The sequence below is a fragment of the Haemorhous mexicanus genome, chromosome 38 (assembly GCF_027477595.1).
Source record: "Haemorhous mexicanus isolate bHaeMex1 chromosome 38, bHaeMex1.pri, whole genome shotgun sequence".
In the NCBI taxonomy this organism is placed as follows: domain Eukaryota; kingdom Metazoa; phylum Chordata; class Aves; order Passeriformes; family Fringillidae; genus Haemorhous; species Haemorhous mexicanus.
Genome location: NC_082378.1, coordinates 1 through 26849, shown reverse-complemented (window position 1 = coordinate 26849; position 26849 = coordinate 1). Strand labels below are relative to the sequence as shown.

The window sequence follows — 26849 nt, the reverse complement described above, 5'->3', positions numbered from 1 at the left end:
GTGGTCTAATAGCCATTAATGAGCTGGCCGAGCAGGTGCTGCCCCTCAAGGCCCAGGTGAGCCCTGAAAAGGTCATTAATTAGCTATTAATTACTATTAATTAAGTTTTAATAGCCATTAATTACGAATTATTAGTTATTAATAGGGTATTTTAGCGGCCTAATAGCCATTAATGAGCTGGCCGAGCAGCTGCTGGCCCTCAACAAGTTCATTTCGCTAATTAATGATTAATTAGTAATTAATAATTCAGGTGGGTTTGGGGCAAGAGCCTAAAGAGACCAATTAGCACTTAATTAGCCCTGATAATTACCTAATAATTGCCTAATTGTGGCTAATAATGACCTAATCTTCACTGTTAACAAACTGATATTGCTAATTAGTGATTAATTAGTAATTAATGATTCTCCTGTGCAGGTGGAGGTGGAGCAGGAGCCCAAAGAGATCAATTAGGACTTAATTAGCGCTAATAATTGGCTAATAATGACATAATAATTGCTAATACTGCCCTAATTTCAGCTATTAACGAGCTGATATTGTTAATAAGTGATTAATTAATGATTAATGACTTACCTGTGCAGGTGGAGGTGGAGCAGGAGCCCAAAGAGACCAATTAGGACTTAATTAGCTCTAATAATTGGCTAATAATGGCCTAATTTTGGCCAGAATCACTGTTATTTTGGTTATTAATGAGCTAATTTCACTAACTATTAATGAATTATTAATTAATTATTGGTTTGGGCAGATGGAGGCGCAGCTGCAGGTGGAGCAGGGCCCCAAAGAGACCAATCAGGACTTAATTAGCTCTAATAATTGGCTAATAACGGCCTCGTTTTGGCCAGAACCGCCGTTCTTTTGGCTATTAGCGAGCCGATTTCACTAATTAATAATTAATCATTAATTAATAGTTACTAATGACGGGTTTGTGCAGGTGGAGGCGCAGCTGCAGGTGGTGCAGGAGCCCAGGGAGACCAATTAGGACTTAATTAGCTCTAATAATTGGCTAATAACGGCCTGATTTGGGCAAGAACCGCCATTCTTATGGCTATTAGCGAGCCGATTTCACTAATTAATAATTAATCATTAATGAATTTATGGTTCCTGCAGGTGGAGGCGCAGCTGCAGGTGGAGCAGGGCCCCAAAGAGACCAATCAGGACCTAATTAGCGCTAATAATTGGCTAATAACAGCCTCGTTTTGGCCCGAACCGCCATTCTTTTGGCTATTAGGGAGACAATTTCACTAATTGTTAATTAATTTATTATTAATTACTAGTTTAATTAGATAGAGGCGCAGCTGCAGGTGGACCAGGAGCCCAAAATGACCAATCAGGACCTAATTAGCGCTAATAATTGGCTAATAACGGCCTGATTTGGGCCAGAACCACTGTTCTTTTGGCTATTAATGAGCCGATTTCACTAATTAATAATTAATAATTAATTAATAATTAGGTAATGGCGGGTTTGTGCAGGTGGAGGCGCAGCTGCAGGTGGAGCAGGAGCCCAAAGAGACCAATCAGGACTTAATTAGCGCTAATAATAGGCTAATAACGGCCTCGTTTTGGCCCGAACCGCCGTTCTTTTGGCTATTAGCGAGCCAATTTCACTAATTATTAATTAATTTATTATTAATTACCAGTTTAATTAGATAGAGGCGCAGCTGCAGGTGGACCAGGAGCCCAAAATGACCAATCAGGACCTACTTAGCTCTAATAATTGGCTAATAACGGCCTCGTTTTGGCCAGAACCGCTGTTCTTTTGGCTATTAGCGAGCCGATTTCACTAATTAATAATTAATCATTAATGAATTAATGGTTCCTGCAGGTGGAGGCACAGCTGCAGGTGGAGCAGGGCCCCAAAGAGACCAACCAGGACCTAATTAGCGCTAATAATTGGCTAATAACGGCCTCGTTTTTGCCCGAACCGCCGTTCTTTTGGCTATCAGCGAGCCAATTTCACTAATTATTAATTAATAATTAACTAATAGTTACTAATGACGGGTTTGTGCAGGTGGAGGCGCAGCTGCAGGTGGTGCAGGAGCCCAGGGAGACCAATTAGGAGTTAATTAGCTCTAATAATTGGCTAATAACGGCCTGATTTGGGCCAGAATCACTGTTATTTTGGCTATTAATGCGCCGATTTGGCTAATTATTAGTTAATAATTAATTAATAGTTAGCTAATGGCGGGTTTGTGCAGGTGGAGGCGCAGCTGCAGGTGGAGCAGGGCCCCAAAGAGACCAATCAGGACTTAATTAGCTCTAATAATTGGCTAATAACGGCCTGATTTTGGCCCGAACCGCCGTTCTTTTGGCTATTAAGGAGCCGATTTCACTAATTATTAGTTAATAATTAATGAATTAATGGTTTGTGCGTGTGGAGGCGTAGCTGCAGGTGGAGCAGGAGCATAAAGAGACCAATCAGGACCTAATTAGCTCTAATAATTGGCTAATAACGGCCTCGTTTTGGCCAGAACCGCCGTTCTTTTGGCTATTAATGAGCCGATTTCACTAATTAATAATTAATAATTAATTAATAATTAGGTAATGGTGGGTTTGTGCAGGTGGAGGCGCAGCTGCAGGTGGTGCAGGAGCCCAAAATGACCAATCAGGACTTAATTAGCTCTAATAATTGGCTAATAATGGCCTGATTTTGGCCAGAACCGCCATTCTTATGGCTATTAGCGAGCCGATTTCACTAATTAATAATTAATCATTAATGAATTTATGGTTCCTGCAGGTGGAGGCATAGCTGCAGGTGGAGCTGGAGCCCAAAATGACCAATCAGGACTTAATTAGCTCTAATAATTGGCTAATAATATCCTGATTTTGGCCAGAACCGCCATTCTTATGGCTATTAGCGAGCCGATTTCACTAATTAATAATTAATCATTAATGAATTTATGGTTCCTGCAGGTGGAGGCGCAGCTGCAGGTGGTGCAGGAGCCCAAAGAGACCAATCAGGACCTAATTAGTGCTAATAATTGGCTAATAACGGCCTCATTTTGGCCAGAACCGCCATTCTTTTGGCTATTAATGAGCCGATTTCACAAATTAATAATTAATAATTAATTAGAAATTAGCTAATGGCGGGTTTGTGCAGGTGGAGGCGCAGCTGCAGGTGGAGCAGGAGCCCAGGGAGACCAATCAGGACCTAATTAGCCCTAATAATTGGCTAATAACGGCCTCGTTTTGGCCAGAACCGCCGTTCTTTTGGCTATTAGCGAGCCGATTTCGCTAATTAATAATTAATAATGCATTGATAATTATTAATGACCGGTTTAATTAGGTGGAGGCGCAGCTGCAGGTGGTGCAGAAGCTGGAGGAGAAGGAGCGGGGCCTGCAGAGCGCCCTGGGCGCCGTGGAGAAGGAGCTGAGCCTGCGCTCGCAGGCCCTGGAGCTGCACAAGAGGAAGGTGAGGGACACCTGGGACAGGTGGGGACAGGTGGGGACAGGTGAGGGACAGGTGGGGACAGGTGGGGACAGGTGGGGACAGGTGGGGACACACCTGGGACAGGTGGGGACAGGTGAGGGACAGGTGAGGGACACCTGGGACAGGTGGGGACAGGTGGGGACAGGTGAGGGACACCTGGGACAGGTGGGGACAGGTGGGGACACCTGGGACAGGTGAGGGACAGGTGGGGACAGGTGGGGACAGGTGGGGACAGGTGGGGACACCTGGGACAGGTGAGGGACAGGTGAGGGACAGGTGGGGACAGGTGAGGGACAGGTGAGGGACAGGTGGGGACAGGTGAGGGACACCTGGGACAGGTGGGGACACATCTGGGACAGGTGGGGACAGGTGAGGGACAGGTGGGGACAGGTGAGAGACAGGTGAGAGACACACCTGGGACAGGTGGGGACAGGTGGGGACACACTGGGGACAGGTGGGGACAGGTGGGGACAGGTGAGGGACACCTGGGACAGGTGACGAACGCACCTGGGGACACACCTTGGGACAGGTGAGGGACACCTGGGGACATGTGGGACACACCTGGGACAGGTGAGGGACAGGTGAGGAACACACCTGGGGACAGGTGCGGGATATGTGGGGACACCTGGGACAGGTGAAGGACAGGTCAGGGACATCTGGGGACAGGTGAGAGACAGGTGAGGGACACCTGGGACAGATGGAAACAGGTGAGGAACACACCTGGGGACACACCTGGGGACAGGTGCGGGATACGTGGGGACACCTGGGACAGGTGAAGGACGGGTCAGGGACACCTGAGGACAGGTGAGAGGCAGGTGAGCGACACACCTGGGGACAGGTGAGGGACAGGTGAGTGACACACCTGGGGACAGGTGAGCGACACACCTGGGGACACCTGGGGACAGGTTTGTCCCAGGTGGGTCACAGGTGGGGACAGGTGTGTCACAGGTGAGCTCAGGTGTCCCCAAATGTGTCACAGGTGAGCTCAGGTGTGTCACCGGTGGGGACAGGTGTGTCACAGATGTGCTCAGGTGTCCCCAAATGTGTCACAGGTGAGCTCAGGTGTGTCCCAGGTACCCCCAGGTGTGTCCAGATGTGTCCCAGGTACCCTTCAGGTGGGTCTGGGTGGGTCTCAGGTGGATTTCAGGTGTCCCAGGTGGGGACAGGTGGGTCACAGGTGTGCTCAGGTGTGTCCAGGTGTGCCCAGGTGTATCTCAGGTGTATCTCAGGTGTATCTCAGGTGTGCTCAGGTGTGTCTCAGGTGTGCTCAGGTGTCCCCAAATGTGTCACAGGTGAGCTCAGGTGTGTCCCAGGTACCCCCAGGTGTGTCCAGATGTGTCTCAGGTACCCTTCAGGTGGGTCTGGGTGGGTCTCAGGTGGGTTTCAGGTGTCCCAGGTGGGGGCAGGTGGGTCACAGGTGTGTCACAGGTGCATCCAGGTGTACGTCAGGTGTTCTTAGCTGTACCCAGGTGTGCTCAGGTGTGTCTCAGGTGTGCTCAGGTGTGTCTCAGGTGTGCTCAGGTGTGTCTCAGGTGTATCTCAGGTGTATCTCAGGTGTATCTCAGGTGTATCGCAGGTGTATCTCAGGTGTGTCTCAGGTGTGCTCAGGTGTATCTCAGGTGTGCCCAGGTGTATCTCAGGTGTATCTCAGGTGTGTCTCAGTTGCATCTCAGGTGTATCTCAGGTGCGTCTCAGGTGTATCTCAGGGATATCTCAGGTGTGTCTCAGGTGTGTCTCAGGTGTATCTCAGGTGTATCTCAGCTGTATCTCAGGTGTGTCTCAGGTGTGCCCAGGTGTATCTCAGGTGTATCTCAGGTGTATCTCAGGTGTGTCCAGGTGTATCTCAGGTGTGTCTCAGGTGTATCTCAGCTGTATCTCAGCTGTATCTCAGGTGTGTCTCAGGTGTGCCCAGGTGTATCTCAGGTGTATCTCAGGTGTATCTCAGGTGTGTCCAGGTGTGTCTCAGGTGTGCCCAGGTGTGTCTCAGGTGTGTCTCAGGTGTATCTCAGGTGCGTCTCAGGTGTATCTCAGGGATATCTCAGCTGTATCTCAGGTGTGTCTCAGGTGTGCCCAGGTGTATCTCAGGAGTATCTCAGGTGTGTCTCAGGTGTGTCTCAGGTGTATCTCAGGTGTGTCTCAGGTGTGTCCAGGTGTATGTCAGGTGTATCTCAGGTGTATCTCAGGTGTGTCCAGGTGTGTCTCAGGTGTGCCCAGGTGTATCTCAGGTGTGTCTCAGGTGTGTCTCAGGTGTGTCTCAGGTGTATCTCAGGTGTGTCCAGGTGTATGTCAGGTGTATCTCAGGTGTGCCCAGGTGTATCTCAGGTGTGCCCAGGTGTATCTCAGGTGTATCTCAGGTGTATTTAAGGTGTATCTCAGGTGTGTCTCAGGTGTGTCTCAGGTGTATCTCAGGTGTATCGCAGGTGTATCTCAGGTGTGTCCAGGTGTATGTCAGGTGTATCTCAGGTGTGTTCAGGTGTATCTCAGGTGTGCCCAGGTGTACTTCAGGTGTTCTTAGCCGTACCCAGGTATGCTCAGGTGTATCTCAGGTGTATCTCAGGTGTGTCTCAGGTGTGCCCAGGTGTATCCCAGGTGTGCCCAGGTGTACCCCAGGTAACTCAGGTGTACCCCAGGTGTATCCCAGGTAACTCAGGTGTATCCCAGGTGTACCCCAGGTAACTCAGGTGTATCTCAGGTGTACCCCAGGTAACTCAGGTGTATCCCAGGTGTACCCCAGGTAACTCAGGTGTATCTCAGGTGTGCCCAGGTGTACCCCAGGTAACTCAGGTGTATCTCAGGTGTACCCCAGGTAACTCAGGTGTATCTCAGGTGTCCCCCAGGTAACTCAGGTGTATCCCAGGTGTACCCCAGGTAACTCAGGTGTATCTCAGGTGTTCCCAGGTGTACCCCAGGTAACTCAGGTGTATCTCAGGTGTGCTCAGGTGTACCCCAGGTAACTCAGGTGCATCCCAGGTGTATCCCAGGTAACTCAGGTGTATCCCAGGTGTAGCCCAGGTGTATCCCAGGTGTACCCCAGGTAACTCAGGTGTATCCCAGGTGTACCCCAGGTAACTCAGGTGTATCCCAGGTGTACCCCAGGTAACTCAGGTGTATCCCAGGTGTATCCCAGGTGTACCCCAGGTAACTCAGGTGTATCCCAGGTGTACCCCAGGTAACTCAGGTGTATCCCAGGTGTATCCCAGGTGTACCCCAGGTAACTCAGGTGTACCCCAGGTGTGCCCCAGGTAACTCAGGTGTACCCCAGGTAACTCAGGTGTATCCCAGGTGTACCCCAGGTAACTCAGGTGTATCCCAGGTGTACCCCAGGTAACTCAGGTGTATCCCAGGTGCACCCCAGGTAACTCAGGTGTATCTCAGGTGTACCCCAGGTAACTCAGGTGTATCCCAGGTGTCCCCCAGGTAACTCAGGTGTATCCCAGGTGTACCCCAGGTAACTCACGTGTACCCCAGGTAACTCAGGTGTATCCCAGGTGTACCCCAGGTAACTCAGGTGTACCCCAGGTAACTCAGGTGTATCCCAGGTGTACCCCAGGTAACTCAGGTGTATCCAGGTGCACCCCAGGTAACTCAGGTGTATCCCAGGTGTGCCCCAGGTAACTCAGGTCTATCTCGGGTATATCCCAGGTGCACCCCAGGTAACTCAGGTGTATCCCAGGTGTGCCCAGGTGTACCCCAGGTAACTCAGGTGTATCTCAGGTGTCCCCAGGTGTACCCCAGGTAACTCAGGTGTATCCCAGGTGTATCCCAGGTGTGCCCAGGTAACTCAGGTGTATCCCAGGTGTATCCCAGGTAACTCAGGTGTATCCAGGTGTACCCCAGGTAACTCAGGTGTATCCAGGTGTACCCCAGGTAACTCAGGTGTACCCCAGGTGTGCCCCAGGTAACTCAGGTGTACCCCAGGTAACTCAGGTGTATCCCAGGTGTACCCCAGGTAACTCAGGTGTATCCCAGGTGTATCCCAGGTAACTCAGGTGTATCCCAGGTGTACCCCAGGTAACTCAGGTGTATTACAGGTGTATCTCAGGTGTACCCCAGGTAACTCAGGTGTACCCCAGGTAACTCAGGTGTATCCCAGGTGTACTCCAGGTAACCCAGGTGTATCCCAGGTGCACCCCAGGTAACTCAGGTGTACCCCAGGTGTGCCCAGGTGTACCCCAGGTAACTCAGGTGTATCCCAGGTGTATCCCAGGTGTACCCCAGGTAACTCAGGTGTATCCCAGGTGTGCCCAGGTGTACCCCAGGTAACTCAGGTGTATCCCAGGTGTACCCCAGGTAACTCAGGTGTATCCCAGGTGTACCCCAGGTAACTCAGGTGCATCTCAGGTGTATCCCAGGTGTATCCCAGGTAACTCAGGTGTATCCCAGGTGTACCCCAGGTAACTCAGGTGTCTCTCAGGTGTCCCCCAGGTAACTCAGGTGTATCTCAGGTGTACCCCAGGTAACTCAGGTGTACCCCAGGTGTACCCCAGGTAACTCAGATGTATCCTAGGTGCACCCCAGGTAACTCAGGTGTGCCCAGGTGTATCCCAGGTAACTCAGGTGTATCCCAGGTGTATCCCAGGTAACTCAGGTGTATCCCAGGTGTATCCCAGGTGTACCCCAGGTAACTCAGGTGTATCCCAGGTGTGCCCAGGTGTATCCCAGGTGTATCTCAGGTGTACCCCAGGTAACTCAGGTGTACCCCAGGTAACTCAGGTGTATCCCAGGTGTACTCCAGGTAACCCAGGTGTATCCCATGTGTACCCCAGGTAACTCAGGTGTATCTCAGGTGTATCCCAGGTGTACCCCAGGTAACTCAGGTGTATCCCAGGTGCACCCCAGGTAACTCAGGTGTATCTCAGGTGTATCCCAGGTAACTCAGGTGTATCCCAGGTGTACCCCAGGTAACTCAGGTGTGCCCAGGTGTATCTCAGGTGTATCCCAGGTGCACCCCAGGTAACTCAGGTGTATCCCAGGTGTATCCCAGGTGCACCCCAGGTAACTCAGGTGTATCCCAGGTGTATCCCAGGTGCACCCCAGGTAACTCAGGTGTATCCCAGGTGTATCCAGGTGTACCCCAGGTAACTCAGGTGTATCCCAGGTGTATCCCAGGTGTACCCCAGGTAACTCAGGTGTACCCCAGGTGTGCCCAGGTGCACCCCAGGTAACTCAGGTGTCTCCCAGGCGGTGGAGGCGGCCCAGCTGGCCGAGGACCTGCGGGCGCAGGGCGAGCACGTGCAGGCGCGGCTGCGGGAGCTGCAGGTGTGCGCGGCCGAGAACCGAGCGGCCAAGGACAAGGAGTCGCTGAGCCTCAAACGGGCCCAGGTGGGGGAAATCCCCAAATTCGGGGGGAATTCCGCCGGGTTTGGGAAAACCGGGAGGGTCGGGAATTTGGGGGGGATTTTGGGGGAATTTTGGGATTTTTTGGAGATTTTTGGGAGTTTTTGGGGCCGTTTTTGGGGATTTTTTGGGGATTTTTGCTGCCATTTTGGGAGATATTTTTGGGAATAATTTTGGGATCTTTTTTGGAATTTTTTGTGGGGGGGTTTTGGGGATTTTTGAGGATTTTTTGGGGAATTTTTTGGGATTTTTTTGTTGAATTTTTGGGGATTTTTTTTGGAATTTTGGGGATTTTTTGGGCAATTTTTGGGGGAATTTCAGGAATTTTTTGGGGGATTTTTTTGGGTGTTTTGGTGGAATTTTTGGGGATTTTTTCGGGATTTTTTGGGAAATTTTGGGGGTTTTTTTTGGGTTTTTTGGGGATTTCTCGGGAATAATTTTGGGATCATTTTTGGAATTTTTGGGGCATTTTTTGGGGCTTTTTTGGTGATTTTTGGGGGAATTTTTGGGGAATTTTTGGCGATTTTTGGGAGGGTTTTTTGGGGGGGATATTTTGGTGATTTGGGGGGGATTTTTGGGGTATTTTGGTGATTTTGGGGGAATTTTTGGGGATTTTTGGGGAATTTTTGGAGAATTTTTGGAGGATTTTTTTTGGGTTTTGGGGGGACTTTTTAGGGAATTTTGGGGAATTTTTTGGGGGATATTTTGGGGATTTTTGGGGCCATTTTTGCGACTTTTGGGGGTTTTTTGGGGCCATTTTTGGCGATGTTTTGGGAATAATTTTGGGATCATCTTTAGAGTTTTTGGGGTTTTTTGGGGCCGTTTTTGGTATTTTTTGGGAATAATTTTGGGACCATATTTGGGAATTTTTGGATATTTTGGGGGCCATTTTTGGGAATTTTTGGAGACCATTTTGGGAAGAATTTGGGGAAATTTTGGGGAATTTTTTGGGAATTTTTGGGGCCATTTTGGGGAATTTTTGGGGCCGTTTTGGGGATTTTTGGGCTCCCTGTCCCACCCCGTGTCCCTCAGGAGGAGCTGTCGCGGCTGCGCCGGAAGCTGGAGAAGCAGCGCAAGGTCGAGGTCTACGCCGACGCCGACCAGATCCTGCAGGAGGAGATCAAGGAGTACCGGGTGAGACCTTCCGGAACCTTCCGCGACCTCCTGGGACCTCCCGGGACCTCCCGGGACCTCAAGGAACCTTGAGGAACCTTGAGGAACCTTGAGGAACCTTGGGTGGAGCTTCCACGACCTTGGGTGGAGCTTCTGGGATATTGGGTGGAGCTTCCAGGATCTTGAGGAACTTTGGGTGGAGCTTCTGGGACCTTGGGTGGAGCTTCCAGGACCATTGATGGCCGTTAATGACCTTGGTTGACCCCTAATGACCTTGGTTGACCTTTAATGACCTTGGTTGACCTTTAATGACCTTGGTTGACCCTTAATGACCTTGGTTGACCTTTAATGACCTTGGTTGACCCCTAATGACCTTGGTTGACCTTTAATGATTTTGGTTGACCCCTAATGACCTTGGTTGACCCTTAATGACCTTGGTTGACCTTTAATGACCTTGGTTGACCTTTAATGACCTTGGTTGACCCTTAATGACCTTGGTTGACCTTTAATGAGCTTGGTTGACCCTTAATGACCTTGGTTGACCTTTAATGACCTTGGTTGACCCTTAATGACCTTGGTTGACCTTTAATGACCTTGGTTGACCTTTAATGACCTTGGTTGACCCTTAATGACCTTGGTTGACCTTTAATGACCTTGGTTGACCCCTAATGACCTTGGTAGACCCCTAATGACCTTGGTTGACCTTTAATGAGCTTGGTTGACCTTTAATGACCTTGGTTGACCTTTAATGACCTTGGTTGACCCTGGATGACCTTGTTTGACCATTGATGACCTTTAATGACCTTGGTTGACCCTGAATGACCTCGATTGACTTTGTTTGCCCTTTGATGACCTTTAATGGCTTTGGTTGACCATTGATGATCTCTGATGACCTTGGTTGACCTTTGAAGACCTCTAATGACTCTTGTTGACCTTTAATGAACCTTAATGACCTTGGTGGCCCATCGATGATCCTTAATGACCTTGGTTGACCATTAATGACCCCTAATGACCTTGGTTGACCATTGATGACCTTGGTTGACTTTTACTGACCCCTGACCACCCTGGCTGTCCGTCTGTCCCCTCCAGCCAGGCCCAGCTTACCATTGATGGTCTTTAATGACCTTGGTTGACCATTGATGACTTTTAATGATCTTGGTTGGCCATTGACAATCTTGGTTGACCTCTAGTGACCTTGCTTGACCCTTAATGACTTTGGTTGACCCTTAATGACCTTGGTTGACCATTGATGATTGTTAATGACCATGGTTGACCATTGATGACATTGGTTGACCATTGATGACCTTGGTTGACCATTGATGACTTTGGTTGGCCTTTAATGACCTTGGTTGACCATTGATGACCTTGGTTGACCATTGATGACCTTGGTTGACCATTGATGACTTTGGTTGACCATTGATGACCATTGATGACTTTGGTTGACCATTGATGACCGTTGATGATCTTGGTTGACCATTGATGACTTAGATTGACCTTTAATGACCGTGGTTGACCATTATAGACCTTGGTTGACCCTTGATGACCTTGGTTGACCATTGATGACTTTGGCTGACCATTGATGACCTTGGTTGGCCTTTAATGACCTTGGTTGACCATTGATGACTTTGGTTGACCATTGATGACCCTTGATGACCTTGGTTGACCATTGATGACTTAGGTTGACCTTTAATGACCGTGGTTGACTGTTATAGACCTTGGTTGACCCTTAATGACCTTGGTTGACCCTTAATGACCTTGGTTGACCCTTAATGACCTTGGTTGACCATTGATGACCTTGGTTGACTCTTGATGACCTTGGCTGACCATTGATGACCTTGGTTGACCATTGATGACCGTTGATGACCATTAATGACCTTGGTTAACCATTGATGGCCTTGGTTGACCTTTGATGACCTTGGTTGACCATTGACGACCCTTGATGACCTTGGTTGACTCTTGATGACCTTGGTTGACCATTGATGACCTAGGCTGACCTTTAATGACCGTGGTTGACCGTTACAGACCTTGGTTGACCCTTAATGATTTTGGCTGACCATTGATGACCTTGGTTGACCTTTGATGATCTTGGTTGACCATGGATGACCTTGGTTGGCCTTTAATGACCTTGGTTGACCATTGATGACCTTGGCTGACCATTGATGACCTTTAATGACCTTGGTTGACCTATGATGACCTTGGTTGACCATTGATGACTTTGGTTGACCCTTATTGACCTTGGTTGACCTATGATGACCTTGGTTGACCATTGATGATTTTGGTTGACCCTTAATGACCTTGGTTGACCTTTAATGACCTTGGTTGACCCTTGATGACCTTGGTTGACCTTTGATGACCTTGGTTGACCATGGATGACCTATGCTGACCTCCGCTGTCCCCTCCGGCCAGGCCCGGCTGACCTGCCCGTGCTGCAACGCTCGCAAGAAGGACGCGGTGCTGACCAAGTGCTTCCACGTCTTCTGCTTCGAGTGCGTCAAGAGCCGCTACGACACGCGCCAGAGGAAGTGCCCCAAGTGCAACGCGGCCTTCGGCGCCCACGACTTCCACCGCGTCTACATCAGCTGAGGGGTGGTCATCCCCTGGTGACCCCTGGCCAGCTGTGGTCATCTGTGTCCATCCTTGGTGACCAATGACCACCGATGACCATCCATGGTCAGCCAGTGTCCATCCTTGGTGACCCACGGCCACGGCTTCCACCGCGTCTACATCAGCTGAGGGGTGGTCATCCCCTGGTGACCCCTGGCCAGCTGTGGTCAGCTGTGGTCGTTCTTGGTGACCATGGCCACCCATGGTCATCCAGTGTCCATCCTTGGTGACCCACGGCTTCCACCGCGTCTACATCAGCTGAGGGGTGGTCATCCCCTGGTGACCAGTGGCCATCCATGGTCATTCTTGGTGACCACAGCCACCCATGACCACCCATGGTCACCCAGTGTCCATCCTTGGTGACCCATGGCTTCCACCATGTCTCCATCAGCTGAGGGCCAGTGGTCATCCTGTGGTGACCAGTGGTCATCTGTGGTCAATCTTAGTGACCACGGCCACCCATGGCTACCCGTGGTCATCCAGTGTCCATCCTTGGTGACCAGTGTCCATCCGTGGTGACCAGTGTCCATCCTTTGATGATCTATGGCTTCCACCTCGTCTCCATCAGCTGAGGGGTGGTGGTCATCCCGTGGTGACCAGTGGTCATCCATGGTCATTCTTGGTGACCACAGCCACCCATGACCATTTGTGGTCATTTAATGTCCATCCTTGGTGACCAATGGCCACCAATGACAATCTGTGGTCATCTCTGTCCATCTTTGGTGACCAAGGCCACCAACGATCACCTGTGGTCATCTCTGTCCATCTTTGGTGACCATGGCCACCAACGATCACCTGTGGTCATCCAATGTCCATCCTTGGTGACCAAGGCCACCCATGACCGTTGATGGCCACCCCATGGAGACTCACGGCCACCCTGTGGTCACTTCTGACCAGCCAATGGTTGGCCCATGGCCACCAGTGTCCTCCTGTGGTCACTCTGTGTCCATCCCTGGTGACCACCTGTGGTCACTCTGTGTCTGTCACTGACCACCTGTGGTCACTCTGTGTCCATCCCTGGTGACCACTGACCACCACTGGTCACCCCTGACCACCCACGATGACCACTGGCCACCGATGACCACCCACGATGGCCACTGGCCACCGATGACCACCCACGATGACCACTGGCCACCAATGACCACCCACGATGACCACTGGTCACCCCTGACCACCCACGATGACCACTGGTCACCCCGACCACGCCGTGGCCGCCCCACGGTCACTCCTGGTCATCTCTCGCTGACCAATGACCGCTCTCCGGCCCCTCCGTGGTGACCACTGACCACCTGTGGTCACTTCTGGCCACCCCAGGCCACCCCTGAGCCCCTTTGTCCACCCCAAAGTGACCCCTGACCACCCCAAAGTGACCACTGGTCACTTCTGGTCACCTTGACCACCCCAGAGCCACCCCTGACCACCCCAAAGTGACCACTGGTCACTTCTGGTCACCTTGACCACCCCAAAGCCACCCCTGACCACCCCAAAGTGACCCCTGACCACCCCAAAGTGACCCCTGACCACCCCAAAGTGACCACTGACCACCCCAAAGCCACCCTGACCACCCCAAAGTGACCACTGACCACCCCAAAGTGACCCCTGGTCACTCATGGTCACTCCTGGTCACTCTGAGGCCACCCCAGAGTGACCACTGACCACCCCAGGCCACCCTTGACCACCCCAAAGTGACCCCTGGTCACTCCTGGTCACTCTAGGGCCACCTCACAGTGACCACTGGTCACTCCTGGCCATCCCAAAGTGACCCCTGGTCACTCCTGGTCACTCTGAGGTGACCACTGACCACCCCGAAGTGACCACTGACCATCCCAGACCACCCCAAAGTGACCACTGACCACCCCAAGGTGACCACTGACCACCTCAGGCCACCCTTGACCACCCCAAAGTGACCAGTGGTCATTCCTGGTCACTCTCAAGTGACCACTGACCACCCCTGGTCACTCCAGGCCACCCCTGGTCATTCGTGGTCACTCTGAAGTGACCACTGACCACCTCTGAGTGACCACTGACCACTTGTGGTCACTCTAAAGTGACCCCTGGTCACTCTAAGGTCACTCCTGGTCACTCTAAGGCCACCCCAAGGTGACCACTGACCACCCCAGGCCACCCTTGACCACCCCTAAGTGACCACTGGTCACTCCTGGTTACTCCTGGTCACTCTAGGGCCACCTCACAGTGACCCCTGGTCACTCCAGGCCACTCCTGGTCACTCTAGGGCCACCTCACAGTGACCACTGGTCACTCTAAGGTCACTCTGAAGTGACCCCTGGTCACTCCAGGCCATCCCAAAGTGACCCCTGGTCACTCTGAGCTGACCCCTGGTCATTTTGGCCACCCCTGGACCCTCATTGGTCACTCCAAGGCCACCCCAAAGTGACCCCTGGTCACCCCAAGGCCACCCCAAAGTGACCCCTGGTCACCCCTAGGTGACCACTGGTCACTCTAAGGTCACTCTGAGGTGACCACTGGTCACTCCAGGCCACCCCTGGTCACTCTCAGGTGACCACTGGTCACTCCTGGTCACTCCAGAGTGACCCCTGGTCACACCAAGGCCACCACGAAGTGACCCCTGGTCACTCTGAAGTGACCACTGACCAACCCAAAGTGACCCCTGGTCACTTCTGGTCACTCATGGTCACTCCAAGGCCACCACAAAGTGACCCCTGGTCACTCTCAAGTGACCACTGACCACCCCAGGCCACCCTTGACCACCCCAAAGTGACCCCTGGTCACTCTGAAGTGACCAATGACCAACCCAAAGTGACCCCTGGTCACTCCTGGTCACTCTAAGGCCACCCCAAGGTGACCACTGACCACCTCAGGCCACCCTTGACCACCCCAAGGTGACCCCTGGTCACTCCTGGTCACTCTGAGGTGACCACTGACCACCCCAAAGTGACCCCTGGTCACTCGTGGTCACTCGTGGTCACTCTGAGGTGCCCATTGGTCACTCTGCCCCCCCCCCCGCTCCCTCATTGGTCACTCGTGGTCACTCCCAATGTCCCCCCTGCCCCTCCCCCGCCCCTTGGCCCCTCCCCCTCCACCCATGACCTTTCACTCCCCATGTGGCCCCGCCCCCTTTTCCCTTTTCCCAGCCAATAAAATCGCTCGGAGGCGTTCCCACGGCGGTGGGCGGAGTCTGTGGGGGCGGGGCCGGCCAGGGGTCACTCGGGGGTCACTCTGGGGTCATTTGGGGTCACTCAGGGGGGTCCTGGGGTCACTTTGGGGGTCTGGGGGTCACTCAGGGGTCATTTGGGTAATTTGGGGTCACTTGGGGTCAACCTGGGGGAATTCTGGGGGGATTCGGGGAAGTTTTGGGGAAAAAATTGGGAATTTTGGGGAAATTTTGGGCATTTTTTGGGATAAATTGGGGAATTTTGGGGGAAATTTTGGGCATTTTTAGGAGAAATTTGGGAATTCCTGGGGAAATTTTGGGGGGAAATTTGGGAATTTTGGGGAATTTGGGGGAATTTGGGGGCATTTTGAAGGGGATTTGGGGCGTGGAGGACCCCAAAACTCCCCGCAGGGGGCGGGATCGGGGTGGAAAATCGGGGATTTGGGGAATTTTGGCCGCGATTCGGGAGGATCTGGAGGAATTTGGGGGAAATTCGGCGCTTTTGGGGTGAATTTGGGGGATTTGGGGTCATTTTGCGCCGCGACCATCGAGTTCCGGAGGCCTGGCGGGCGGAGCGGCTCTTCCGGGACCATAGAGAGGAGAAAGGGGCGTGGCCAGAGCGGTTTCCGGCGTTTCCGTGGAAACACCGGAAGCCGGAAGTGCTGAAACCGGAAGTGCCCATGGAGCCGCCGGAGGGTAACGGGGAATGGGGGGGGAGACCCAAAAATGCCCCAAAATCGGCCGGAAATGCCCCAAAATCGCCCCAAATCGGCCAAAATCGGCCTCGGGACCCCCAAAATCGGATCCGGGAGCCCAAAATGATCTAAAATCGACTCCAAGAGCTCCAAAATCGCCTCAAATTCACCCAAAATCGGCCCCGAAAATCCCAATTTTCCCCGAAATTCTCCCAAAATTGCCCCAAAATTCCCGAATTTCTCCGGTTTTTCCCAGGGTTCCGCAAATCCCCTGGGAGTCCCGGGCAGAAATTCCCAAATTGTTTCAAATCTTCCCCAAATTGGGCCCAAAATTCGATTTTTTTTCCTGATTCCCCCCCAAAAAATCTGAAAAGTTCCACTAAAAATCCCCTTAAACTTCCCAAAAAAAATCCCCCCAAAAATCCTAAAAAACAATCCTATTATAATTATTTTAAAAATCACTCCAAAATATCCCTAAAAATCCCTTTAAAATTCCAAAAAATCCTCCCAAAAATCCCCAAAAATTCCTAAAAAAATTCCACCCAAAAATTAAAAAAAAATCCCCAAAAATTTAAAAAAAATCCCCAAGAATAAAAAAGAAAAATCATAAAATTTTTAGAAGAAATTTCCCCCCAAAAAATCACAAAAATACTCAGAAAAATCCCAATTTTTTCCCAAATTTTCTCCTTTTTTTCCCCCAAAATTCCCCTTAAAGTTCCCTAAAAAATCCCCTAAAAAATCCTAAAAATCTTCCCCAAAAAATTTTTTAAAACCATTCAAAAAATTGCAAAAAGTCCCCAAAAATAATAAAAAAAAATCCCCCAAAATATCCCCAGGAATTAACAAAAATATCTCCAAAAAATCCCAAAAATTTCCTCCCAAAAATCCCCTAAAAATCCTGAAAATTAAAAAAAAAACCCACAAAAATTCCCCCAAAATTTCCTCAAAATTCTCCAAAGTTTTAAAAAAAAATCGCCAAAAATTCCATTAAAATTCCCCAAAAAAACCCCAAAAAATCCCCCAAAATCCCTAAAAAAATTCCCCAAAAAATGACAAAAATCCCCCCAAATTTCCCAAATATTCCCCCAAAAAATTCCCCCCAAAATTAAATAAAAACCAAAAAAAATCCCCAAAAAAATCCTCAAAAATCCCCCGAAATTCCCCCAAAAATAAAAAAAAATTCCCCAAAAAATCCCTGAAAAATTCCCCAAAAATTCCTAAAAAATTAAAAAAAAAATTCCTTAAAAATTCCTAAAAAATTCCCAAAAAATCTCTGAAATCCCTAAACAAAATTCCAAAAAAGTCAGAAAAAACCCCCAAAAATAAAAACTATTCACAAAAAAAGGCCCCAAAATCCCCCAAATTTTCACCAAATTTCCTCCTAAAATTCTCAGAAAATTTCCCCCCAAAATTATGAAAAAAGTTCCCCTAAAATGTCCAAAAAATCCCCCAAAATTAACCCCAAAAAATTCTCAGAAAATCCCCAAAAATTCCCCCAAAAAATGCCCCAAAGAATTAAAAAAAAATCCCTAAAAAATTAGAAAAAATCAGGAAAAAAGAACCAAAAAAATCACAATAAACTCCCCAGAAGACCCTCCAAAAACCCCCCAAAAAACTCCCAAAAAATCATAAAAAAACCCAAAAATCCCAATTTTTTCCCCAAAATTTCCCCCCTAAAACCTCAAAAATCCCCCCAAAAATCCCCCCAAAATTCTCAACAAATCCCCCAAAAATCCCTAAAAAATTCCCAGAAAATCACGAAAAAATATTCACAAAATTCCCCCAAAATTCCTGAAACAATCCCAAAAAATTTCCCCAAATTCCCCCAAAAATCTGAAAATTTCCCCTAAAAATCCCCTAAAAAAATGACCAAAAATTTCCCCACCATTTTTTAAAAAATCACCCAAAAAATTCCAAAAAGTCCCAAAAATTCCTTAAAAATTCCCCTCAAAAAAACACAAAAATCGCCAAAAAAAATCCCCCAAATCCCTCAAAATTTCCCCTTAAAAACCCCAAAATCCCTCAAAATATCCCCAAAAAATCCCTTTAAAAAATCCCTAAAAATCCCCGAATAATTCCAAAAAATTCCCAAAAAGTTGCCCCCAAAATATTCCGAATAAATCACCAAAAAATCATTTAAAAACCCCCAAAATTCAATTTTTTCCCCCCAAATTTCCCCCCCAAAATTCCCAAAAAAATCCCCCCAAAAAATCGCAAAAAAAAATCCCCCAAAATTTTCCAAAAAGTCCCAACAAAATCACAAAAATTCCCCATCAAATTCTCAAAAAAATTCCCCAAAAACTTCCTAAAAATCACGAAAAAATCTGAAAAAATCCCCCAAAAATCCACTTTTCCCCCAAAATTTTCCCAAATTTCCCCCCAAAATGCCCAATATTTCCCTAAATTCCCCAAAATTCCCAATTTTGCCCCAAAAAACCCCAAAAATCCCTGAAAAAAATAACAAAAAACCCCCAAAAATCCATAAAAATCCCATTTTCCCCCAAAATTCCCCAAAATTTCCCCCCCAAAAAATTCCCAAAAATTCTCAAAAATCCCTAAAAATATCACCAAAAAAACCCCAAAAATTCACTTTTTTCCTCCAAAATTTCCAAAATATTTCCCCCAAAAATCTCTTTAAAATGTCCCAAATATCCCCCAAAAAATCCCCAAAAAATCCCCTAAAATCCCAACAATTCCATCTCCCCCAAATCCCCCAAATTCCTCCAAAATCCCCAAAAAAATCCCAAAAAATCCCAAAAAATCCCAAAAAATCCCCAAAAAATCCAAAAAAATCCCTAAAAAATCCCAAAAAATCCCCAAAAAATCCCCTAAAATCCCCAATAATTCCATCTCCCCCAAATTCCCCAAAATTCCAAAAAATCCCCAAAAATTCAAAAAAATTCCCCAAAAATCCCCTAAAAATCCCCCAAAAAATCCCCCAAAAATACCAAAAAATCCCCTAAAAATCCCAACAATTCCATCTCCCCCAAATCCCCCAAAATTCCAAAAAAATCCCAAAAAATCCCCAAAAATCCAAAAAAAAAATCCCCAAAAAATCCCAAAAAATCCCCAAAAAATCCCAAAAAATCCCCAAAAAATCCCAAAAATCCCCCCAAAATCCCAAAAAAATCCCCAAAAAATCCCCAAAAAATCCCAAAAATTCCCAAAAAATCCAAAATCCCAAATCCAAAAATCCCCCAAAATCCCAAAAAAATCCCCAAAAAATCCCCAAAAAATCCCAAAAATTCCCCAAAAAATCCCAAAAAATCCCCCAAAAATCCCAAAAAAATCCCCAAAAAATCCCCAAAAAATCCCAAAAAAATCCCCCAAAAAATCCCAAAAAATCCCTTAAAAACCCCCCAAAATCCCCAAAAATCCCAAAAAATCCCCAAAAAAACCCCAAAAAATCCCAAAAAATCCCCTAAAAATCCCACAAAAATCCCCTAAAATCCCCAACAATTCCATCTCCCCCAAATCCCCCAAAATTCCAAAAAAATCCCAAAAAATCCCCAAAAAATCCCAAAAAAATCCCCCAAAAATCCCCTAAAATCCCAAAAAATCGCTTTAAAATCCCCCAAAAATCCCTTAAAAACCCCCAAAAATCCCCCTAAAAATCCCCAAAAAATCCCCAAAAAATCTCCAAAAAATCCCTAAAATCCCCACAATTCCATCTCCCCAAATCCCCCCAAAATTCCAAAAAAATCCCAAAAAATCCCAAAAAATCCCCAAAAAATCCCTTAAAACCCCCCCAAAAATGTCCCAAAAATCCCCAAAAATCCCCCGAAAAATCCCCCCAAAATCCCAAGAAATCCCTTAAAAACCCCCAAAAAATCCCCTAAAATCCCCAACAATTCCATCTCCCCCAAATTCCCCAAAATTCCGAAAAAATCCCAAAAAATCCCCAAAAAATCCCAAAAAATCCCAAAAAAAATCCCCTAAAAATCCCCAACAATTCCATCTGCCCCAAATCCCCCAAATTCCCCCAAAATCCCAAAAAATCCCAAAAAACCCCAAAAAATCCCTTAAAAACCCCCAAAAAATCCCCAAAAATGCCCCAAAAATCCTCAAAAAATCTCCAAAAAATCCCCAAAAAATCCCCCAAAAAATCCCAAAAAATCCCCAAAAACCCCCAAAAAATCCCCCCAAAACCCCCAAAAAATCCCAAAAAAAGTCCCAAAAAATCCCCAAAAAATCCCCAAAAAATCCCCAAAAAATCCCCAAAAAATCCCCAAAAAATCCCCAAAAATCCCTTAAAAATCCCAAAAAAACCCCCTAAAAATCCCAAAAAAATCCCCAAAAATCCCCAAAAAATCCCCCAAAAATCCTCAAAAAATCACCCCAAAATCCCCGACAATTCATCTCCCCCAAATCCCCCAAAATTCCAACAAAATCCCAAAAAATCCCCAAAACATCGCAAAAAATTCCAAAAAATCCCCAAAAATCCCCACAATTCCATCCCCCCCAAATCCCCCCAAAATTCCAAAAAATCCCAAAAAATTCCCAAAAATCCCTTAAAAACCCCCAAAAAATCCCCAAAAAATCCCCAAAAATCCCCAAAAAATCCCCAAAAAATCCCCAAAAAATCCCCAAAAAATCCCAAAAATTCCCCAAAAAATCCCAAAAAATCCCCAAAAAATCCCAAAAATTCCAAAAAATCCCCTAAAAATCCCCAAAAAATCCCCAATAAAATCCCAAAAAATCCCAAAAAATCCCTTAAAACCCCCCCAAAAATGCCCCAAAAATCCCCAAAAAACCCCAAAAAATCCCCAAAAAATCCCTTAAAATCCCCAACAATTCCATCTCCCCCAAATCCTCCAAATCCCCCAAAAATTCCAAAAAAATCCCCCAAAAAATCCCCCAAAAAATCCCAAAAAATCCCTTAAAAATCCCCAAAAAATCCCCAAAAAATCCCAAAAAAATCCCAAAAAATCCCTTAAAAATCCCCAAAAAATCCCAAAAAAAATCCCAAAAATCCCCAAAAAATCCCCCAAAAAATCCCAAAAAATCCCCCAAAAAATCCCCCAAAAAATCCCCAAAAATCCCCCCAAAATCCCCCAAAAATCCCCAAAAAATCCCCAAAAAATCCCCAAAAAATCCCCAAAAAATCCCCAAAAAATCCCTTAAAAACCCCCAAAAAATCCCCCAAAAATCCCCCAAAAATCCCAAGAAATCCCTTAAAAACCCCCAAAAAATCCCCAAAAAATCCCAAAAAATCCCGCAAAAATCCCCAAAAAATCCCCAACAATTCCATCTCCCCCAAATCCCCCCAAAATTCCAAAAAAATCCCCAAAAATTTCCAAAAAATCCCAAAAAATCCCCCCAAAATCCCCAAAAAATCCCTTAAAAACCCCCAAAAAATCCCCAAAAAATTCCAAAAACATCCCAAAAAATCCCCAAAACATTCCAAAAAATCCCCAAAACATCCCAAAAAATCGCTTAAAAATCCCCAAAAAATCCCTTAAAAACCCCCAAAAAATCCCCAAAAAATCCCCAAAAATCCCCAAAAAAATCCCCCAAAAAATCCCTTAAAAACCCCCAAAAAATCCCCAAAAAATCCCAAAAAAATGCCCCAAAAAAATCCCAAAAAATCTCCTAAAAATCCCCCAAAAATCCCCAAAAAATCCCCAAAAAATCCCAAAAAATTCCCCAAAAAATCCCAAAAAATCCCCAAAAAATCCCAAAAAATTCCAAAAAATCCCCCAAAAATCCCCCAAAAAATCCCCAAAAAATCCCCAAAAAATCCCAAAAAATTCCAAAAAATCCCCCAAAAATCCCCAAAAAATCCCCAAAAATCCCCAAAAATCCCAAAAAAATCCCGAAAAAATCCCCAAAAAATCCCCAAAAAATCCCCAAAAAATCCCCTTAAATCCCTAACAATTCCATCTCCCCCAAATCCCCCCAAAATTCCAAAAAAATCCCAAAAATTCCCCAAAAAATCCCAAAAAATCCCCAAAAATCCCAAAAAAATCCCCAAAAATTCCCCAAAAAATCCCCCAAAAATCCCAAAAAATCCCTTAAAAACCCCTCAAAAATCCCCAAAAAACCCCAAAAAATCCCCAAAAAACCCCCCAAAAATCCCCTTAAAATCCCCTACAATCCCCAACAATTCCATCTCCCCCAAATCCCCCCAAAATTCCAAAAAAAAATCCCAAAAATATCCCCAAAAAACCCCCAAAAAATTTAAAAAAAACTCAAAAAATCCCCAAAAAACCCCCAAAAAATCTCCAAAAAATCCCCAAAAAATCCCCAAAATTCCAAAAAATCCCTAAAAAATCCAAAAAAACCCCCAAAAAATCCCAAAAAATTCCAAAAAATCCCCCAAAAATCCCCCAAAAATCCCCTAAAAAATCCCCAAAAATCCCCAGAAAATCCCAAAAAATTCCAAAAAATCCCCCAAAAATCCCCCAAAAATCCCAAAAAATCCCAAAAAATCCCTTAAAACCCCCCCAAAAATGTCCCAAAAATCCCCAAAAAACCCCAAAAAATCCCCAATAAATCCCCAAAAATCCCCAAAAATCCCCAAAAAATCCCGAAAAAATCCCTTAAAAAATCCCCAAAAAATCCCCTTAAATCCCTAACAATTCCATCTCCTCCAAATCCCCCAAATTCCCCCAAAATCCCAAAAAAATCCCAAAAAATCCCAAAAAAATCCCCTAAAAATCCCCAAAAATCCCCAAAAAATCCCAAAAAAAAATCCCCTAAAAATCCCCTAAAATCCCCAACAATTCCATCTCCCCCAAATTCCCCCAAAAAATCCCCAAAAATCCCCAAAAAATCCCCCAAAAAATCCCCAAAAATCCCTTAAAATCCCTTAAAAACCCCAAAAAAATCCCAAAAAAATCCCCAAAGCATCCCCAAAAAATCCCCCAAAAATCCCAAAAAATCCCTTAAAAACCCCCAAAAAATTCCCAAAAAATCCCCTAAAAATTCCCAAAAAAATCCCCCAAAAATTCCCCAAAAATCCCCAAAAACCCCCAAAAAATCCCCAAAAATCCCGCAAAAATCCCCAAAAATCCCCAACAATTCCATCTCCCCCAAATCCCCCCAAAATTCCAAAAAAATCCCCAAAACATCCCAAAAAATCCCCAAAAATCCCTTATAAACCCCCCAAAATCCCTTTAAAATTTCCAAAAAAAATCCCAAAAAAAGTCCCCAAAAACCCCCAAAAAACCCCCAAAAAACCCCAAAAAAATCCCAAAAAATCCCCAAAAAAATCCCCAAAAATTCCAAAAAATCCCCAAAAAATCCCCAAAAATTCCCCCCAAAAAATCCTCAAAAAATCCCTTAAAAACCCGCAAAAATCCCCAAAAAATCCCCAAAAAATCCCCTAAAAATCCCCAACAATTCCATCTCCCCCAAATCCTCCAAATCCCCCCAAAATTCCAAAAAAAATCCCAAAAAATCCCAAAAAAATCCCAAAAAATCCCTTAAAAACCCCCAAAAAATCCCCAAAAAATCCCAAAAAAATCCCCAAAAAATCCCAAAAACATCCCAAAAAATCCCCAAAAAATCAGTTAAAAAACCCCCCCAAATCCCTCTAAAATTTCCCAAAAAAATCCCCAAAAAATCCCAAAAAATCCCCAAAAATCCCCAAAAATCCCCTAAAAATCCCCAAAAAACCCCCAAAAAATCCCTTTAAAACCCCCCAAAATCCCTTTTTTTTTCCCCAAATTTCCCCCAAATTCCCCAAATTTCCCCCGAATCCCCCAAATTCCCGATTTTCCCCCCAAAATTCCCAATTTTCCCCAATTTTCCCCAATTTTCCCGTTTTTCCCAGCCCCGGTTCGGTGCCGCAGCTTTTGGGGCTCCCAGGAGCTCTCGGGGTCCTCGCGGGGCCCTCGGGGGCGGCTGCGGCAGCGCCTGCGCAGAGCGGCCGCGGTGAGAGCCCGGAACCGCCCGGAACCTTCCGGAACCTTCCGGAACCTTCGGGAATTGGGGGCAGGAGGGACTGGGGGGAGAATTGGGGGATTGGGGGAAATTTGGGAGGGGTCGGGGGGAATATTTTGAATTTTTGGGGAATTTTTTGGGGATTTTTTGGGGGAAATTTGGGGATTTTTGGGAGAATTTTGGGAATTTTTGGGGGAAATTTGGGGAAATTTGGGGGAAATTTGGAGATTTTTGGGGCATTTTTGGGGAAATTTGGGGATTTTGGGGGGAAATTTTGGGGAAAATTTGGGGATTTTGGGGGGAAATTTGGGGATTTTGGGGGGAAATTTGGGGATTTTGGGGGGAAATTTGGGGATTTTGGGGGAAATTTGGGGATTTTTGGGAGGGGTTGGGGCGAATATTTTGAATTTTTGGGGAATTTTTGGGGATTTTTAGGAGGAAATTTGGGGAATTTTTGGGGAAATTTGGGAGAAATTTTGGGATTTTTGGGGGGAATTTGGAGACTTTATGGGAAAAAATTGGGGATTTTGGGGAAAATTTGGGGTTTTTTGGGGCATTTTTGGGAGGGGTAGGGGGGAATATTTTGAATTTTTGGGAATTTTTTGCGGGAAATTTGGGGGTTTTTGGAGAAATTTGGGGGAAATTTGGGGATTTTTGGGGAAATTTGGGGATTTTGGGGGAAATTTGGGGATTTTTGGGGGAAATTTGGGGATTTTGGGGGAAATTTGGGGATTTTGGGGGAAATTTGGGGATTTTTGAGGATATTTGGGGGAAACTTGAGGATTTTTGGAGAAATTTGGGGATTTTTGAGGATATTTGGGGGAAATTTGGGGATTTTTGGGGGAAATTTGGGGATTTTTGGGGCATTTTTGGGAGGGTTCGGGGGGAATATTTTGAATTTTGGGGCATTTTTTTGGGGATTTTTGGGGAAATTTGGGGGAAAATTTGGGAATTTTTGGGGAAATTTGGGCATTTTTGGGAGGGGTAGGGGGGAATATTTTCAATTTATGGGGAATATTTTGGGAAATTTGGGGAAATTTGGAGGAAATTTTGGGATTTTTGGGGGAAATTTGGGGATTTTGGGGAAATTTTGGAGAAATTTAGGGATTTTTGGGGGAAAATTTTTGGAAAAAGTGGGGATCTCTGGGGAAATTTGGAGACTTTATGGGGAAAAAATTGGGGATTTTTTGGGAAATTTTGGGGAATTTTTGGGAAATTTTTGGGATTTTTGGGGAAAATTTGGGGATTTTTGGGGTAAATTTGGGGATTTTTGGGGAAATTTGGGGAAATTTGGGGGAAATTTGGGGAAATTTGGGGGAAATTTGGGGATTTTTGGGGCATTTTGGGGGAAATTTGGGGATTTTTGGGGGAAATTTGGGGATTTTGGGGGCATTTTTGGGAGGGTTCGGGGGGAATATTTTGAATTTTTGGGGGAATTTTTTAGGAGATTTGGGGGAATATTTTGAATTTTTGGGAAAATTTGGGGAAATTTGGGGAAATTGGGGATTTTTGGGGATTTTGGGGGAAATTTGGGGATTTTGGGGGGAAATTTGGGGATTTGGGGGAAATTTGGGGATTTTTGGGGCATTTTTGGGAGGGTTCGGGGGGAATGTTTTGAATTTTGGGGATTTTTTTGGGAAATTTTGGGGGAATTTGGTGGATTTTTGGGGGAAATTTGGGGATTTTTGGGGGAAATTTGGGGATTTTTGGGGAAATTTGGGGGAAATTTGGGGATTTTTGGGGCATTTTTGGGGATTTTTGGGGATTTTGGGGGGAAATTTGGGGATTTTGGGGGGAAATTTGGGGATTTTGGGGGAAATTTGGGGATTTTTGGGGGCATTTTTGGGAGGGTTCGGGGGGAATATTTGAATTTTTGGGAATTTTTTGGGAGATTTTGGGGGGATTTGGAGATTTTTTGGGGATTTTTGGGGGAAATTTGGGGATTTTTGGGGAAATTTGGGGGAATTTGAGGGAAAATTTGGGGAAATTTGGGGATTTTTGGGGCATTTTTGGGAGGGGTCGGGGGGAATATTTTGAATTTTTGGGGAATTTTTTTGGGAGATTTTGGGGAAAATTTGGGGATTTGGGGGGAAATTTGGGGATTTTTGGGGGAAATTTGGGAGGGGTTGGGGGGAATATTCTGAAATTTTTGGGGAATTTTTTCGGAGATTTTGGGGGACATTTGGGGATTTTTGGGGAAAATTTGGGGATTTTTGGGGGAAATTTGGGGAAAATTTGGGGATTTTGGAAGGAAATTTGTAGACTTTATGGGAAAAAATTGGGGATTTTTTGGGAAATTTTTGGGAATTTTTGGGAAATTTTTGGGATTTTTGGGAAATTTGGGGGAATTTGGGGGAAATTTGGGGATTTGGGGATTTTTGGGGTAAATTTGGGGATTTTGGGGAAATTTGGGGGAAATTTGGGGATTTTTGGGGCATTTTTGGGAGGGTTCGGGGGGAATATTTTGAATTTTTGGGGATTTTTTGGGAGATTTTGGGGAAAATTTGGGGATTTTTGGGGAAATTTGGGGGGAAATTTGGGGATTTTGGGGGGAAATTTGGGGATTTTTGGGGATTTTGGGGAAATTTAGGGATTTTGGGGGGAAATTTTGGGGAAATTTGGGGATTTTGGGGGTAAATTTGGGGATTTTTGGGGC

General features: G+C 46.4%; 1 protein-coding gene across 50 annotated transcripts in view; it reads left to right on the top strand.

Annotated features, from left to right (window-relative positions):
• Positions 1 to 15615, top strand: part of LOC132341308 (E3 ubiquitin-protein ligase BRE1B-like) — a 67801-nt gene extending 52186 nt beyond the window's left edge. For 3 of the 50 annotated variants that reach the window (XM_059872709.1, XM_059872715.1, XM_059872711.1), the window contains 7 exons: positions 3281 to 3406; positions 8606 to 8746; positions 9794 to 9895; positions 12281 to 14173; positions 14309 to 14546; positions 14692 to 14879; positions 15288 to 15615. In XM_059872709.1, coding sequence (XP_059728692.1) covers positions 3281 to 3406; positions 8606 to 8746; positions 9794 to 9895; positions 12281 to 12457 — 546 coding nt within the window. In that variant the 3' untranslated portion in view covers positions 12458 to 14173; positions 14309 to 14546; positions 14692 to 14879; positions 15288 to 15615. Of the gene's footprint in view, positions 1 to 3280; positions 3407 to 8605; positions 8747 to 9793; positions 9896 to 12280; positions 14216 to 14267; positions 14902 to 14922 lie in introns of all 50 variants that reach the window. The other 47 variants (XM_059872720.1, XM_059872750.1, XM_059872747.1 and 44 more) reach the window with 47 other exon arrangements.
• Positions 15616 to 26849: the final 11234 nt, after the last annotated feature.